This window comes from Heloderma suspectum, chromosome 1 (genome assembly GCF_057233095.1).
Source record: "Heloderma suspectum isolate Gila_16-S chromosome 1, 16-S_ref, whole genome shotgun sequence".
Taxonomy (NCBI): Eukaryota; Metazoa; Chordata; class Lepidosauria; order Squamata; family Helodermatidae; genus Heloderma; species Heloderma suspectum.
In genome coordinates this window covers 441,354,973-441,372,369 of record NC_139458.1, presented here as the reverse complement: position 1 = coordinate 441,372,369, position 17,397 = coordinate 441,354,973, and the positions used below count along the sequence as shown (strand labels likewise).

The 17,397-nt window shown below is 46.3% G+C and overlaps 1 protein-coding gene across 3 annotated transcripts in view; it reads right to left on the bottom strand.

Moving 5' to 3' along the window:
- Positions 1–17,368, bottom strand: part of GPN1 (GPN-loop GTPase 1) — a 44,479-nt gene extending 27,111 nt beyond the window's left edge. For 2 of the 3 annotated variants that reach the window (XM_084841753.1, XM_084841602.1), the window contains exons 1-5: positions 17,082–17,368; positions 16,709–16,802; positions 2,994–3,033; positions 1,316–1,382; positions 1,002–1,039 (exon numbers count right to left, since the gene is read on the bottom strand). In XM_084841753.1, coding sequence (XP_084697879.1) covers positions 1,002–1,039; positions 1,316–1,382; positions 2,994–3,033; positions 16,709–16,802; positions 17,082–17,177 — 335 coding nt within the window. In that variant the 5' untranslated portion in view covers positions 17,178–17,368. Of the gene's footprint in view, positions 1–1,001; positions 1,040–1,315; positions 1,383–2,935; positions 3,034–16,708; positions 16,803–17,081 lie in introns of all 3 variants that reach the window. The other variant, XM_084841677.1, reaches the window with a different exon arrangement.
- Between the last annotated feature and the right edge of the window lie 29 nt (positions 17,369–17,397).

Sequence of the window (17,397 nt, the reverse complement as noted above, 5' to 3'; positions counted from 1 at the left end):
CAGCCCCATTTCATTCCAGTTTCCAGCCTGGTTTTTTGACCAAGATGCCATTGTTCAACCTTGATGGACAACCCATGCTGGGAGCTAGACAGGGGAAGCGCCTCCCACTTTGGTTTCTATTTGGATTGCCTTTGAAAACTGTCCATAAACATCAGCTGGCACAGAATGCTGCTGTGAGGCTTTTGGCCACAGCCAGTTATCATGACCATGTAGCCCCATCGTTATGTCATTTTCACCATTTGCTGGTCTGTTTCTCACCCCAATTGAATTTATTACCTTTAAAGCCCTAAGTGGCTTAAAATCAGGGTACTTGGGAGCACATATGAACCTGCCTAGTCCCTGAGGTCATTGGGAGAGGCCCTGCTGCATGGCCTACCAGCGCTCTAAGGTTAATTTGGGAGGAATATAGGATAGGACCCTTTTTGTTGCTGGGCCCAAGCTTTAGAATGCCATGCCATGCCCCTGAAATACTTTTTGTTCCCAGAGGACTTTGGCCTGTTTGGTATTTGCGTATGTAGTTTAGGGCACAATCCTATGCATGTTTAGGCAGAAATAGCCCTACAAGTCCCAGCATGGCTGTCTGAGGAATGTTGGCAGTGGTAGGTCCTTTTCCTGTCTAAACATGCATAGGATTGCACCCTTAGGCTCTTATTTTGCCCCCTGCTTTTAATGCAGTTGGTATTACCTGCTGTTTTGTTTATATCTTTTAGTTTGTATTTTATACTGCATTGTTTTTGTTTTGGGGATTCTTTATAGATCTACGATGAGGTGTCTTGAGTGCCTTGTATTAAGGCAGGCAGGCTGACCAATGCTTTTGATAGCTACATACTAAAAGTAAAAATGGACTTCCTAGGTTGACCCATTTAAGGCAGCTCTGCTCAAGGTGAGGGGTGCATGTGTGTCCCTAACACAAGAGGGCTCTCATCTTCCGTATTCCATATTCTCATATTCTATTATACCATCTCCACCCTAGGATGGCATCAGATTTCTCATTGACTCACTGGGATGCAGTCTGCCGTTTTTCAATAAACTTCATCACCTGATCAGAATGAGAAAGAGAAGGATGGTTTATGTGTAGAAACAGTAGCTGGAATTTGCAAAGCAGCTATTTTAACAAAGCCAGGGATCATCAGCACTCCAGAATTATGTGGGCATATCTAAATTTTTCGGTGGATAAAAATATAAATCTGCTCTGAGCATAAGCAATGATGTGGCCCAGAATGTCAAACACCCATCCCAGCAGAAAATATTCAGCAGCTACATGCCTAACCAACACACAGCACTGTTCAAGGAAAGCAGCTAAGCAATCATATACCTGATCAAATCTTGTAGCAAATAAATTGAGAGAAGTCACAATGCCACCATTTGGGCCTAGCCCATACCTGGAGCACGTTCAGGAAAGTCAGAAGACATCAGTCACCAGTGCCTGCGTATTCTCTCCCCACCCCATCCCACAGGGGCAGGAAGCCATATTGTAAATGCCACCCCCAGAGACTCTCCCCAAAGCAGGACCAGCCCACCTGAAACAGCCACATGGCTGAAAATGAAATACTATATATCCACTGAGACATTTACTTCCCAGGTTCAGCGGTCTGACTGGTTTTGGCAAGAGCTCAGCTATTCTAACAAAAGTTGGAGGCAGCAATTGTGCTGCCACATATATTCTGCAGAAGTTACAGTATCAGGAATTTGGGCTCAATTTCATGAACTGCAGAGAAGGGCATCCAAAACTATCAGCAGGCTGGAGCAACTCTCCTAAGAAGAAAGATTACAATGTTTAGGGCTATTTCGTTTAGAAAAAATGTGACTAAGAGGAGGAACATGCTAAGAAATTTATAAAACTATGCATAGGGTGGAGAAGTGGAAAGAAAGTTGATTTTCTCCCTCGTTCATAATTCTAGAACCGAGAAATATCCAATGAAGCTGAATAGTGGGAGAGTAAGGACAGACAAAAAGAAATACTTATTCACACATTGCACAGCTAAACTAAAGAACTTGCTTCCATAGGATGTGGTGATGTCCACCAACTAGGATGGCTTTAAAAGGGGATTAGACATGTACTTTAAGATAAGGCTATGAGTAGCTACTAGTGATGATGGCTATATATTGCCTCCAGTATCAAAGACAGCAGAACTGCATAGCAGTTGCTGGGGAGCAGCAATGGGACAGAACTGAAGCCCTCATGTTCTGCTTCGTTGCCACTGCGAGGAACAGGATGGTGGACTAGGTAGTCTTTTGGTCTGGCCCAATAGGGCTCTTCTGATATTCTAATGACACATTGCCCAGCCTTATTATATGCTTTCAGGATGCATTATTGCTATCAGTTATGGTACGCAAAGACAGGCCATCACCCTGTTCTCTTTCTGTGGCCAAAGAAAGCCAAGCCTAACTCCAGGGACAGGCCAGAAAGTTTCTTATCCAAGGATGCTTCTGGCTAGACAGTAGAGCAGCCCAACAGAATCACCAGATGGAGTTTTTGGCAATGAAGTAGTTGATACAAAGTAAGACAGAGAGCTTCGGCTATTGGGCGGTATAGAAATGAAATGAAATGAAATGAAATGAAATGAATAAATAAATAAATAAATAAATAAATAAATAAGACAGAGAAGGAGAGACTGGCAGTGATGAGAAACTCTTGGCTACTGGGACTCCACTTAGGACAGCCTCTAACAGATACTTGGCAGCCAGGTACCAAAGGCTACCTACCCCATCGAGCTCGTGCTGGCTCTAAGTTTCTGACTAAGGATGAAAGACCAGTGGCCTTCAGGCCAATGATGGCAACTTCTCCCTACACCCTGGGGGTACAGGAAAGAGGCAGGATAGCCAGCCATGAGTCAGAGCCCTTTCCAGCACCACGTCTCAATCTGCCACCAAAATGCCTTTGCTCCTCTATTCCCAGTTGCTCCACGCAATCCCGCAACCCCACCACCCATACTGATGGCCTTGTGTGGTCAACGTAGTCCTTCAGAGATGGCAAACTAAGCCAAGGATACTGCTTCATGACTTCTTTGTATTTCACTGTGTCCCGAATATCTTTAAAAACAAAAAAGGGAGAGAAATAAGTTATCTAGTCAGGCATTTTCTGAAGCACACACTTAGCACAACTATCACAACCACCACGCAACAGCCTGGCTCAAAACAGATTCAGAGGACTCAAACACACACAGCTCACTTGTCTTAACAGAAAAGAACTGGCCTTTGGATGCCCCATTTCACTCCCTCAGTCTTTCTTCATACATCTCTGCTAGTATCTTCCCATCTTTCCCTTCTATCTCGCAGCTGCATTTAGCTGATTTCACATCACCTAAACTCACAACGAAAAAGTCTCATGTTCACCAACTCCCCGCTGCCTCTCCAAAGGCATTCCACATCCAACCCCAGGGAATGGCCAACAAAGAATCAGGCCATTGGACTATGGAATAGTGAGGTCATTCTAGCTCCTGAGAGTAACCTGCAGGTGAAAAAGATACCCAAAAAGAGCAACCCAGATGATCAATTATTATTTGATTACTATTTATTCAGTTTATGTGTCAACCAAAGCTCTCAGGGCAAAGCAATAAAACCAATGATAAAACACATTAAAGTATGAAGGAGCCTGGATTCTGAGACCACGGGCTAAAGTTCCTGGAAGATGGGCTGTTGGCTAGGGACGGGTTGCACCTCACAAAGGATGGGAAGAATGTGTTTGGCCACAGCACGAAGAACTTCATCAGGACGGCTTTAAACTGAATCCTACAGGGAAGGGAGATGTAATGTTGGGGGTAACAATGGACGTAGGCGCATGCACTGCAATGGACAGAACAGCTCTGAGAGAGCCCAATAATAGTCTTTAGACACATGTAGGAAGAATGCCAGACTATGAAGCACATGGTCATACAATCATAGAATATTAGGGTTGGAAGGGGCCTACAAGGCCATCGAGTCCAACCCCCTGCTCAATACAGGAATCCAAGTCAGAGCATCCCTGACAGATGGCTGTCCAGCCTCGTCTTGACAGCCTCCAGTGTGGCAGAGCCCACCACCTCCCAAGGCAATTGGTTCCATTGCCGTATTGCTCTAACAGTCAGGAAGTTTTTCCTGATGTTCAGCCGGAATCTGGCTTCCTGTCACTTGAGCCCATTGTTCTGTGTCCTGCACTCTGGGATGATCAAGAAGAGATCCAGGCCTTCTTCTCTGTGACTGTCAGGGTGGACACTGAGCCCATAGAATCCCAGAGTAGTTCTGATTCTGAGGAAGAGCAGTCGCTTCTGGGAGGGGAGCGCGCTCCTGTTTCCCAGGGCCAACAGCTGATGGAGATTCCTCCCACCAACATTCCTAGCTTAGATAGCAGTCCAGGGAGTAACGGAGCGCGGATAGCAGACTTGGTGGATGCGCGACGCAGAGAGCGGCGCCAGATGGAGGGCATAGTGCCCTGTTGGCGTGCAAACAACGGCTGTGCCCAGAGGATCCAAGGGAAAAGGGGAGGGACTCTCCCTAGTCCTTAAGTTCAGGGTCTGCCAGTAATTCCCTTTCAAACGGGGACCAACTGTTCCAACTTAGGGCATAGGTACTGTGCTGCTCAGATCTAGTTGCAAACGGTATAGTTGTTAAGTTGTAAAAGAATAAAGCTTTGAAAGGAATCCCTTTGTCTGTGTCTGGACTTGGCTACTGGATTAGACTGAGAGAAGGCCTCCAAGGAGCCCTTGACAGCTTGGTCCCTGTTCCTTTTTTTTTTCTCTCCTCTCTCTCTCTCTTCTCCGATTGCCTTATAGAAGGTGACGGGGACCCAGCGGTGCAAGCTCTGGCGCAAGAGAACCAGTTGCTCCGTGATCAGATGGCTCAACTGACGGCTGCCGTGCAAAATCTACAGGCTGTGGTTCAACTATGGCTATGGGTGGTGGGGGAAGCAAACCTTGCACCCCCTTGAGATGTATGTCAAACAAAGAAGGAAAAGGTTTTTTTTTAAAGATTCAGAATAGAGAGAGAAAACAGCAAAAAGCTCAAGGTCGAGCTGAGAGAAAAAAGAACAAGATCTGAGGCTGTTAATTAAAAAAAATGTTGCAGGACAGCCTGGCTTTTAACAAAGCATGGGAGCGTGAGAGTGTAAGGCCGAAGAAGTAGCTGTTAGCCTAGCGCGCCGAGAGAGGGGGGGCAGGAAACTTGCCCACAACATTCTGAGTTGTGCAACATCATCACCTCGCCTAATTGAGATGAAATCCCTAAGAAATGGAAAATGAAAATGAAGACCCAGAAGATGAAGGCAAAATAGAAAATAAAGGTGAAGAATCAGCCCCCAGAGCACAGGCTAGACCCCTCTTCGAGTGAAAAGTGTGCCATAAGACTGTCCCAAAGCAGAATAAAGCGGAAAGACCATGTTGAAGATCTCTGTCAAGGTAACCGTGTTTAGCTTTGAACTGTGTTAGAATTGCATAGATCCTGTAGCTACTGACCATCGGCTATATGATTTCTGAAAAGCGTAACCATTAAGCTTTTGCCGTGGGATTCCCTGCAATGAAGAAATCTCACTGATTTGAGTGTCCAGTGTTACACTGCCTAAATGTGTGTGCTGAAGAGACCGAGAAACCAGATAGCATGTTCCTGGCCAAGCCAAAATCGCTCTACTACCATGCTCCTGAAAGCTGCAATAAACTGTGTAAGCTGAGAGACCCAACCTGATTGAGAAGAAGATATTGGAGCAACTGTCTTAAAAAACAATGAGATCTGTGTAGCTGGCTGGCTGACGCTGTCAGTGATGTTACAACTTTAAATTAAGACTGTTTTCCTGTTTGAGACCCCAGCGAAGAAAGCTGACCCGAGTTATTTGTTGCCCCTGCCAAAGCAAAGAGTTATTTGTTGCCCTGTACCTCATCGTGTCCTGTTTTAAGCTTGGGATTTACAAATACAAACAAACTGAGAAGCTTGCCTTTGAAGTCCTGCAAATCACCCCACCGCCTCCCCAAAGATTAATGGCTGCCTGAAAAATGCAAGTATAAAGCGATGCCCATCACCCCCCAGCATCCTGAGTTTCGGCACTCAGTGTTTCAGTGCTTTCGTGTACCAGGTTAGAAGAGAAAAAAAAAAAAGAGTAAGTTTTTAAAATGTCTGTGAGAACCTGACAGAAGTAAAATAAAATTTACAGAAGAGTTGCCCAAGTTAAAGCGTCACGGCTAGAGAGCTGAGCTGTGCCGCTCTGTTTAGACAGAGGCCTTGCTAAAAAGTTAAAGGCCCTTGTCTGTCAGAAGGGGTGTAGGGCCACACTTTCCCTTTTTAAACTGATGCAAAAGTGGAGAGCCTTTGCTGGAAACATCTCATCTTCATTGCCCAGAGCCTTCTCTGTTTGCCTCCATCATCATCTGAGCTTTTTAGAGACACTCTGCACATGGACTAAAATTTTAAATTGTCAAAGACTTGCCATGGACAGTGCTGTGAAGCTTTTGATAAACTTGAACTCTCATCGCTGTGGACCGTGTGTCTATGTTTGTAGTCAGCTCAGTGTACAGCAGGCACTGCAGTGTACAGCAGTACACTGTACAGCAGTGTACAGCAGTGTACAGTTTGATCTGTGACTTTTAGATTTCCTTCTGCCAGAACTCATGCAGCATAGAGTTGCCGATACAAAAATGGTGACCTAGAACTCTTTGTGTGTGTGGGTATGCCTGTCCCTTGATTTTGATGAGCCCTGAGCTTTCAGCCAGAAGAGCAGTATAATTGCTGGATCTGCTCCATCATGCCTTACCATGCAAAAAGTGTTTTCCATTCATTGTGTTAAATTGCAGAAAAAGTTTGTTGTGTATATTTTATGATTTCTTAGATATCATAAAATATATGTGATATTTGCAGATTAGTGTTAGTTGCAACTCCAAATGATACTAAGTGTGGTTCCCAATGGATGACGAAAAGACAAAAGCAAGTAGAAAAGAAGGAATAGAGAAAGTAGAAGACAGATAGAGAAAAGAGAAAAAGAAAAGGCAAAAGGCAAAGAAAAAACATTTGTAAAAAAAGAAGCGTGGCCATAGTTGCCCCCAGGGTAAATTAAAAGCAGCTGATTGTGCCTGGAGCTTATTACCTGGGGTAAAGTAGCCACAATAATGTAATAGTTCTTTAAAATGAAGAAGATGTAGCTAGAGGGAGAGGAGGGGCCTATCCCAAATGTGTGTCAGTGGGACTAGTGTAAGGCAGAAAAGTTTAAGTAAGTTTAACTTGAAAAAGACAAAAAAGAGACAAGGCTGGTGCATGGAGCAGAAAGTTTTATGTAAAAAGTTTGAAACATGATCTGCAATACAGACAGATCAGCAAAGAAAAAGAAAGCAAAAAAAAGAGAAAAAATTTGTCTTCCCATACTAATAAATAAAAGTGTTATCAAGCACTTTGGGAAGCGAAGTTGTTTACAGGAAGCTGTGCCTGAGAACCAAACACTTCTAGCCTATGCTGAAAATGCTTGCTAGTGTTGTGCTGCCTCATGGGTAACATGTATGGTATACAACCCATTTAGCCCAATAGCTCGTGGTTCAGAGAAGCTGTCTGATCCAACCATTAAGTACGCCTGTGTGCTGTAAGTTACCCAATAAAGTCTCCTTGTAAGTAAACCCCCCCGCTGGAATCCCAAAACACAAGTGGGGCTAGAGCGCCTCACCCAGTATCAAACCCTACTGTTAAAAGCCGTAAAAGCAGGTATGAAGAAGTCAGTTAATATGACCAAAGTGTCTAAAGTGCTGCAAGGTGCCACCGAGGCCCCAGAGCGTACTTGGAGCGTCTTTCAAATGCCTATCGCCAGTATACCCCCCTCAACCCAGAGGCCCAAGAAGACGTAAACGAAAGAAGAAAAGAAGAAGACAGAGGCAGAAGATTCTTAAAAAAGAACCAGTGTGCCCAGTGTGGACAGGATGGACATTAGTGGCATGAATGCCCAAATAAAATAAATCAAATACACAAAGAAGAAAATCAAAGGGGCCAGAATGGGCGAAGAGGGAGACAGCTTGAGAGGGGCCGTGACATTGACTTCATAATTGACACTGGAGCAGCATCAAAAGCAAGCAAACGTTAGCCTTAAACAAGAAGTCCAAACACTGAACAAAGTTCTTCAAGCCCAGCGTTGCTTTGTCTTAGAAAATAAGCCATTCCCATCACAGAAGTTCATCCTTTACAACCAAGAGTTAAAGTATGAATTAAAGAGGGAAAAATAACCCTTTGACTCCCAGATGGAAAAGACTGAGAACTGTCATACTTTCCACCCCCGCAGCTATGAAAGCAGCTAGAATTAAACCCTGGATACATTGGACACGAGTCAAGAGAGCGAGAGGGGGAAAGTAGACTATAAACAAAAATCCTGAAAATCCTTTAAAAATCATTCTAAAAAAGCAGTAAGAAGACTCAGGCTAGACCTTACTGTGGACACACCGGGCGACTGTCCCCCTGCGTACGGTCAGACCTGCAACTGGAGAATTGAAGAAGGGGACTAGACCCTACTGCAGCTTGCCAGGTGAATAGCTGCCTGGCGTACGGTCAGATCCCAAAGAAGATCAAACATGCGTGTTGTAGTGTTAGTAGTGTTGCATTGTGTCTCCTTAATAAGGTGCAAAAAGGGGGGCCAGCCCCTGAAAGGGAAAGTTTGTCCCAGCGATTTGCTGATAATTACTGGCTTCACCTGGCTAACATCACAAGAGTAAAACATTTTTGTTTGACAAGAGGTATACCTGCAAACAGGCTTATTAGCTCTTGCCTAATACCTGTCTGTAGACATCCTGGGAAAATTCAAAAAGATACCATGTTAAGAGTTTATGGTGTAAGTTTAACTTATTCCCAAAATGCTAATTGGGGCGTGGTTGCAAAGATCCTACCCCCTACAGAGTTCACTCTACGCACCCCCATCATTGCTGAAACAAATGCTACGTGTGCACGAATGCTTAATTGTCAAAAATTTTTCCAGAAAATATAAAGCTATCCCTGGCCCCCTTCCACTGTATAGAATAGAATAGTATAGTAGGGTTGGAAGGGGCCTACAAGGCCATCGAGTCCAACCCCCTGCTCAATGCAGGAATCCAAGTCAGAGCATCCCTGACAAATGGCTGTCCAGCCTCGTCTTGAAGGCCTCCAGTGTGGGAGAGCCCACCACCTCCCCAGGTAATTGGTTCCATTGCCGTATTGCTCTGACACTCAGGAAGTTTTTCCTGATGTTCAGTCGGAATCTGGCTTCCTGTAACTTGAGCCCATTATTCCGTGTCCTGAACTCTGGGATGATCAAGAAGAGATCCTGGCCTTCTTCTCTGTGACAACCTTTCAAGTACTTGAAGAGCGCTATCATATCTCCCCTCAGTCTTCTCTTCTCAAGGCTAAACATGCCCAGTTCTTTCAGTCTCTCTTCATAGGGCTTTGTTTCCAGTCCCCTGATCATCTTTGTTGCCCTCCTTTGAACCCTCTCCAGCTTGTCTGCATCCTTCTTAAAGTGTGGTGCCCAGAACTGGACACAGTACTCCAGATGAGGCCTAACCAGTGCTGAGTAGAGGGGAACTAGTACTTCCCGGGATTTGGAAGCGATGCTTCTATGAATGCAGCCCAAAATAGCATTTGCCTTTTTTGCAGCCACATCACATTGTTGGCTCATATTCAGCTTGTGATCGACGACAATTCCAAGATCCTTCTCGCTCGTAGTGTGGTTGAGCCACGTATCCCCCATCTTGTAACTGTGCATTTGGTTTCTTTTTCCTAGGTGCAGAACTTGGCATTTGTCCCTATTAAATGCCATTCTGTTGTTTTCTGCCCAGCACTCCAGTCTATCCAGATCACTTTGAATTTTGTTTCTGTCTTCCAAAGTATTAGCTATCCCTCCCAATTTTGTGTCATCTGCAAATTTGATCAGCATTCCCTGCACCTCCTCCTCCAAGTCATTAATAAAAATATTGAAGAGCACTGGGCCCAGGACTGAGCCCTGCGGTACCCCACTCGTTACCTCTCCCCAGCTTGAGAAGGTCCCATTGATAAGCACTCTTTGAGTCCGATTCTGTAGCCAACTGTGGATCCACTGGATCGTTGTTTCATCTAGCCCACTTCGAGCTAGTTTGCTCATCAGGATATCATGGGGCACTTTGTCGAAAGCTTTGCTGAAGTCGAGGTATATGATGTCTACAGCATTCCCACGGTCTACAAGGGAGGTGACTTGATCAAAAAATGAGATCAGATTTGTCTGGCAGGACTTGTTTTTGACAAATCCATGTTGGCTTCGAGTAATCACTGCATTGTTGTCAAGGTGGTTCCAGATGGATTGCTTTATGATCTGCTCCAGAATTTTCCCAGGGATTGATGTCAGACTGACTGGTCTGTAGTTCCCAGGTTCCTCCTTTTTACCCTTTTTGAAGATAGGGACAACGTTAGCCCTCCTCCAGTCATCTGGCACTTCCCCGGTCCTCCATGATTCCTCAAAGAGAATAGACAGCGGTTCTGAGAGCTCTTCTGCCAGTTCCTTTATGACTCTAGGATGCAGTTCATCAGGCCCTGGAGATTTGAACTCATTCAAAGTAATGAGGTGTTCCTTGACCATATGCCTGTCGATCTCAAGCTGCAATCCTGCCCCTTCAGCCTGTACTTCGCCTTTGCCAGGGGGGTCATAGACCCTCTTTTGGGAGAAGACTGAGCCAAAGTAGGAATTGAGCACCTCTGCCTTTTCTTTGTCCTCTGTTATCATTTTGCCATCCTTATTTAATAGCTGAACAACCATTTCTTTCCTCTGCCTTTTACTATGCACGTAGCTGAAGAAAGCCTTTTTGTTGTTTTTAGCATCCCTCGCTAACCTCACCTCGTTCTCCGCTTTAGCCTTCCTGACGCCATCCCTGCAATTCTGTGCTACCTGCCTGTACTCTTCCTTTGTTACTTGGCCTTCTTTCCACTTCCTATATGTGTCCTTTTTTGTTTTCAGGTCATCCCTAAGCTTTTTGTGAAGCCACATTGGCTTCTTCTGTTGTCTTCCACCTTTTCTTCTTGTTGGAATTGTTTGTGATTGTGCCTTGAGAATTTCCTTTTTTAAAAGTTCCCACCCATCTTGGACTCCTTTTCTCGCTAGCATTGCTTGCCATGGGACCTTACTGATCATTGTTCTGAGTTTATTAAAATCAGCTTTCCTAAAATCCAGGGTACGCGTTTGACTACACTCGGCTTTTGCTTCCCTTAGAACCAAGAACTCAAGTACAACATGGTCGCTTTCCCCCAGAGTTCCTGTAACTGCTACTTTATCCACTAAGTCATCTCTGTTGGTTAGGATCAAGTCAAGGATAGCCGATCCTCTAGTTCCTTCCTCTACTTTCTGTAGGAGGAAGTGATCCGCCACACAAGTCAGGAATTTCCTGGAGGGGAAATTCCTGTAACAAAATTCAAAACATATATTTTAATGATGTCCACATACTTTTGCCTCATGGATGGTTTTAGACATGTAGTTCCCGCACTTGGTCATTCATTCCTACCAACTTGTCTAATAACCACCCATGTTGCCTCAGCCGCCAATTGAACTGGTGCCAATTCTTCCCCTGTAGCCCGAGAAAATCCGTCGACGGCAGCCTCGAGCACTCCAACTAACTAAAAATTGTAATAGTCATGTGCAGTTATATTCTGACTCAGAAAAATTGGCCTTAGCAATGTCACTGGTTAGGGTTCCAGGTTTAGCCTTGGCTGATGGTCTGGAAATCAACTGGTTAGCTTGCAGCTTAGCCAAAAGCATAAATGCCACCTCACAAGCATTGTCATTGTTAAATAAAGAGTTGCGTGATCTAATAGGTGCAGTTCTAGAAAATAGAGCTGGTATAGATTACCACTTCCTTCTTCATCATTTAAGTTGTGAGACACACCAAAAGCTCTGTTGTTTTAACTTAACTGATAATGGCAATGCTGTAGATGAACAGATCAACAAGCTGCACAATATAGTAGCTAACAAAGCAATAAGACAAAACAATTAGCTCAATTAGTTAATCCCTTGGCTTCCAGATCTTAGCTGGCTTGAAGCATTGTTCATCCTAATTCTACCAGTGTTGTTCATAAAAGTACTGTTATGTCTCTGCGTTCCTTGTCTTATGTGCTGTTTAACCAATCTGTTTTATGTCTCAGCTAGTAAAACTGCTGCCCCCTACGCTCTAATAGCCCAACAAGAAGCTAAGTAATATGTATGTCGCAAAAAGCTTTGTATAGTTATCAGAAATGCTATAATTGTAATGAAATTATGCATTTAAGGGGGGAATGTAGCAGCCATATCGGGGGTCAGACTAAGTAGCCTCATGCAGTCTCATGCTTCATGTTCTTGCTGAGCTCTTTCTCCCTTGAATATATTGTTGTAAGCTGACGAGACACAGGAATTCCTTATCTTGTCAAAGGTCATACAATTGTATATCTTGTTCTCTGCTGTTCTCTTCTGTTCTCTCCTTATCATGGCTACCCTATAACCCAGTTCTTGTATTATAAACAATAGTGCTAAGAGAAGAAATGTTGAGGATTGCAACCCCATGCGGGAGGGAGAGGAGGAGCCGTTTCATATGTGTCACAATGTCTATAAAAACAATGTGCTAATGTAAATCGGGGCTTCTGCCTCTTTGGAAATGATTCCAGCCTTAAGCCCGCGCGTTAAATAAAGAATCTCTTTTTCCTTCACTCTGTGGTCTCTCTGACTCTGGGTTCTGCAACAGCGCCAGCTGGGTCTGTCTCTGCAACCGGGTGCTCAATTCCTACTTAGGCTCAGTCTTCTCCCAAAAGAGGGCCTATGACCCCCCTGGCAAAGGCCAAGTACAGGCTGAAGGGGCAGGATTGCAGCTTGAGATCGATAGGCATATGGTCAAGGAACACCTCATTCCTTTGAATGAGTACAAATCTCCAGGGCCAGATGAACTGCATCCTAGAGTAATAAAGGAACTGGCAGAAGAACTCTCAGAACCGCTGTCTATTCTCTTTGAGAAATCATGGAGGATGGGGGAAGTGCCAGATGACTGGAGGAGGGCGAATGTTGTCCCTATCTTCAAAAAGGGTAAAAAGGAGGAACCTGGGAACTACAGACCAGTCAGTCTGATATCAGTCCCTGGGAAAATTCTGGAGCAGATGCTAAAGCAATCCATCTGGAAGCACCTTGAAAACAATGAAGTGATTATTCGAAGCCAACATGGATTTGTCAAAAACAAGTCCTGCGAGATGAATCTGATCTCATTTTTTGATCAAGTAAACTCCCTTGTGGACCATGGGAATGCTGTAGACATCATATACCTCGACTTCAGCAAAGCTTTCGACAAAGTGCCCCATGATCTCCTGATGAGCAAACTAGCTCAAAGTGCGCTCGATGAAACAACGATCCGGTGGATCCACAGTTGGCTACAGAATCGGACTCAAAGAGTGCTTATCAATGGGACCTTCTCAAACTGGGGAGAGGTAACGGAGTGGGGTACCACAGGGCTCAGTCCTGGGACCAGTGCTCTTCCCCATTTGTATTAATGACTTGGAGGAGGAGGTGCAGGGAATGCTGATCAAATTTGCAGATGACACCAAATTGGGCGGGATGGCTAAAACTTTGGAAGACAGAAACAAAATTCAAAGTGATCTGGATAGACTGGAGCGCTGGGCAGAAAACAACAGAATGACATTTAATAGGGAGAAATGCCCAGTTCTGCACCTAGGAAAAAGAAACCAAATGCACAGTTACAAGATGGGGGAGACGTGGCTCAACAACACTACAAGCGAGAAGGATCTTGGCATTGTTGTCAATCACAAGCTAAATATGAGCCAAGAATGTGATGTGGCTGCAAAAAAGGCCAATGCTGTTTTGGGCTGCATTCATAGAAGCATAGCTTCCAAAGCCCAGGAAGTACTAGTTCCCCTCTACTCAGCACTGGTTAGGCCTCATCTGGAGTACTGTGTCCAGTTCTGGGCACCACACTTTAAGAAGGATGCAGACAAAGTGGAGAGGGTTCAGAGGAGGGCAACAAAGATGATCAGGGGACTGGAAACAAAGCCCTATGAAGAGAGACTGAAAGAACTGGGTATGTTTAGCCTTGTTCGGCTTACATTGAAGAATGTAGGGAAAACCACTAAACCGTTCAGGTATGACCTAAATCATATCTCTTATGAATATACAGTGGAGGTGAGGAATAGATTTCAGGGATTAGACCTGATACACAGAGTGCCTGAGGAACAATGGACGGAGGTCCGTAACATTGTTCAGGAGGCAGCAACTCAATCCATCCCAAAGAAAAAGAAATGCAAGAAAGCAAAGTGGCTGTGTGATGAGGCTTTACAAGTGGCTGAGGAAAGAAGGGAGGCGAAAAGCAAGGGAGAAAGGGGAAGATATATCCAACTCAATGCAGAGTTCCAGAGAATAGCAAGGAGAGACAAGAAGGCCTTCTTAAATGAACATTGCAAAGAAATCGAGGAAAACAACAGAATGGGAAAGACTAGAGATCTCTTCAAGAAAATCGGAGATCTCAAGGGAACGTTTTGTGCAAAGACGGGAATGATCAAGGACAAAGAAGGCAGGGACCTAACAGAAGCAGAGGAGATTAAGAAGAGGTGGAAAGAATACACAGAAGAACTATACAGGAAAGATCTGAATGTCCGTGATAGCCATGATAGTGTGGTCACTGAACTTGAGCCGGACATCCTCGAGAGTGAAGTCAAGTGGGCCTTAGGAAGCATCACTAACAACAATGCTAGCAGAGATGACAGTATTCCAGCTGAGCTATTTAAAATCCTAAAAGATGATGCTGTTAAAGTGCTGCATTCAATATGCCAACAAATTTGGAATGCTCAACAGTGGCCACAAGACTGGAAAAGGTCAGTTTACATTCCAATTCCAAAGAAGGGCAACGCCAAAGAGTGTTCAAACTACTGCACAATTGCACTCATTTCACATGCCAGCAAGGTGATGCTCAAAATCCTACAAGCTAGGCTTCAGCAGTATGTGAACCGAGAACTACCAGAAGTACAAGCTGGATTTCGAAGAGGCAGAGGAACTAGAGATCAAATCGCCAACTTTCGCTGGATCATGGAGAAGCAAGAGAATTCCAGAAAAACGTCTATTTCTGCTTCATTGACTACGCTAAAGCCTTTGATTGCGTGGATCACAACAAACTCTGGCAAATTCTGAAAGAGATGGGGGTACCAGACCACCTTACCTGTCTCCTGAGAAACCTGTACGAGGGTCAAGAAGCAACAGTAAGAATCAGACATGGAACAACCGATGGGTTCAAAATTGGGAAAGGAGTACGACAAGGCTGCATATTGTCACCCTGCTTATTTAACTTATATGCAGAGTACATCATGAGAAATGCCGGGTTGGATGAATCAGAGGTCGGAATTAAGATTGCTGGGAGAATTATCAACAACCTCAGATACGCAGATGATACCACCCTAATGGTAGAAAGTAAAGAGGATCTAAAGAGCCTCTTATTGAGGATGAAAGAGGAGAGTGCAAAAACTGGTTTGAAACTCAACATTAAAAAAATGAAGATCATGGCATCTGGCCCTATTACTTCCTGGCATATAGAAGGGGAAGAAATGGAAGCAGTGACAGATTTTACTTTCTTGGGCTCCAAGATCACCGCAGACGGTGACTGTAGCCATGAAATTAAAAGACGCTTGCTCCTTGGGAGGAAAGCTATGGCCAACCTAGACAGCATAGTGAGAAGCAGAGACATCACCTGGCCGACAAAGGTCCGCCTAATCAAAGCTATGGTTTTCCCAGTAGTAACGTATGGCTGTGAGAGCTGGACTATAAGGAAGACTGAGCGCCGAAGAATTGATGCTTTCGAACTGTGGTGCTAGAGAAGACTCTTACGAGTCCCCTGGACTGCAAGGAGGTCAAATCAGTCCATCCTAAAGGAAATCAACCCTGAGTGCTCCTTGGAAGGACAGATACTGAAGCTGAAGCTCAAATATTTTGGCCACCTAATGTGAAGAGAAAACTCTCTGGAAAAGACCCTGATGCTGGGAAAGACTGAAGGCAAAAGGAGAAGGGGACGGCAGAGGATGAGATGGCTAGATAGCATCACGGATGCAATGAATATGAACTTGAGCATGCTCCGGGAGAGAGCGCAGGACAGGAAGGCCTGGCACGCTATGGTCCATGGGGTCACGAAGAGTTGGACCCGACTGAACGACTGTACAACAACATGTGTAGCCTTGAGAAAAGGCTGAGGGGAGATATGATAGCGCTCTTCAAGTCCTTGAAAGGTTATCACAGAGAGGAAGGCCAAGATCTCTTCTTGATCATCCCAGAGTGCAGGACACGGAATAGTGGGCTCAAGTGGCAGGAAGCCAGATTCCGGCTGAACATCAGGAAAAACTTCCTGACTGTTAGAGCAATATGACAATTGAACCAATTTCCAAGGGAGGTGGTGGGCTCTCCCACACTGGAGGACTTCAAGACGAGGCTGGACAGCCATCTGCCAGGGATGCTCTGACTTGGATTCCTGCATTGAGCAGGGGGTTGGACTCGATGGCCTTGTGGGCCCCTTCCAACCCTACTATCTTATGGTTCTGTGAGCCTGAGGCTCTTCCCTCCAAAGAAAGACACCCATGGCTCCCATCCCCTCCTCCTCCTCCCCAGCATCGAGGCATTTGAGCGGCCAATCAGTCGCTCTTTCGCTGAGCAAAGCCACATCTGCCTCTTTCTTCTTTCTGCTTGAGGGGCTGAAGCAAGAGCCCCCCGACCCACGAAGCAGGCACAGCAGCCGCTGCCAGACCCGGGCGGCCAGCAGCACTCTCTCCTACTCACCAATGTTGGCCGGGAAAGGCAGCTCGTGCACGGCCGGGTCCAGATTGATGATGTACGGAGGAGCACGCTGGTTGTGCAGGTGGGAGGCCAGGCGCTGCGGGAGAAGGGACGGTGCGTCAGCCCAACGGCCCGGGAGGGGGGGCTGCCCAGGCGGCTAGTCCGGATGGCTCTAGGCGGGGGGGGGGGGGGGTTGCTGGAAGGCACGAGCGGAGGACAGGACTACAGCTGCTCTCCTGTCATGCCGATGGGCTTCCCGCCGGGGCCTCTACTGGGCCGCGGCGGGGACAGGAACGCGCCGGGCCGAGGCCTGGCCCGGCTTCAAGGCGCTGCCGAGGCGCTTAAGAGCCCGCGGCCCCGCCCCGCCCCGCATCACCTGCACGAGCGCCGTCTTGCCGGAGCCGGCCATGCCCAGCACCAGGACGCACACGGTGGGCCCCGGGAGAGCGCTCGCCGCCCCGGCCGCCGCCATGCTGCCGCCGCTCGCCCCCGGGCAGGCGGCGCGCCTTCCGTCGCAGGGGCGTCGCGGCTGGCGGAGGCCACGGCCCGCGCGCCTGACCGCCGAGGCACGCGACGGAGCCACGCGGCGAGGGGCGAACGGCCTCTGGGCCGGCGGCTCGGCGGGTGGCGGCGCCCGGGCCGCGCGACGGAAATGACCTCATCGGAGGGCGCCGAGGACGCGGGCCCTCGCC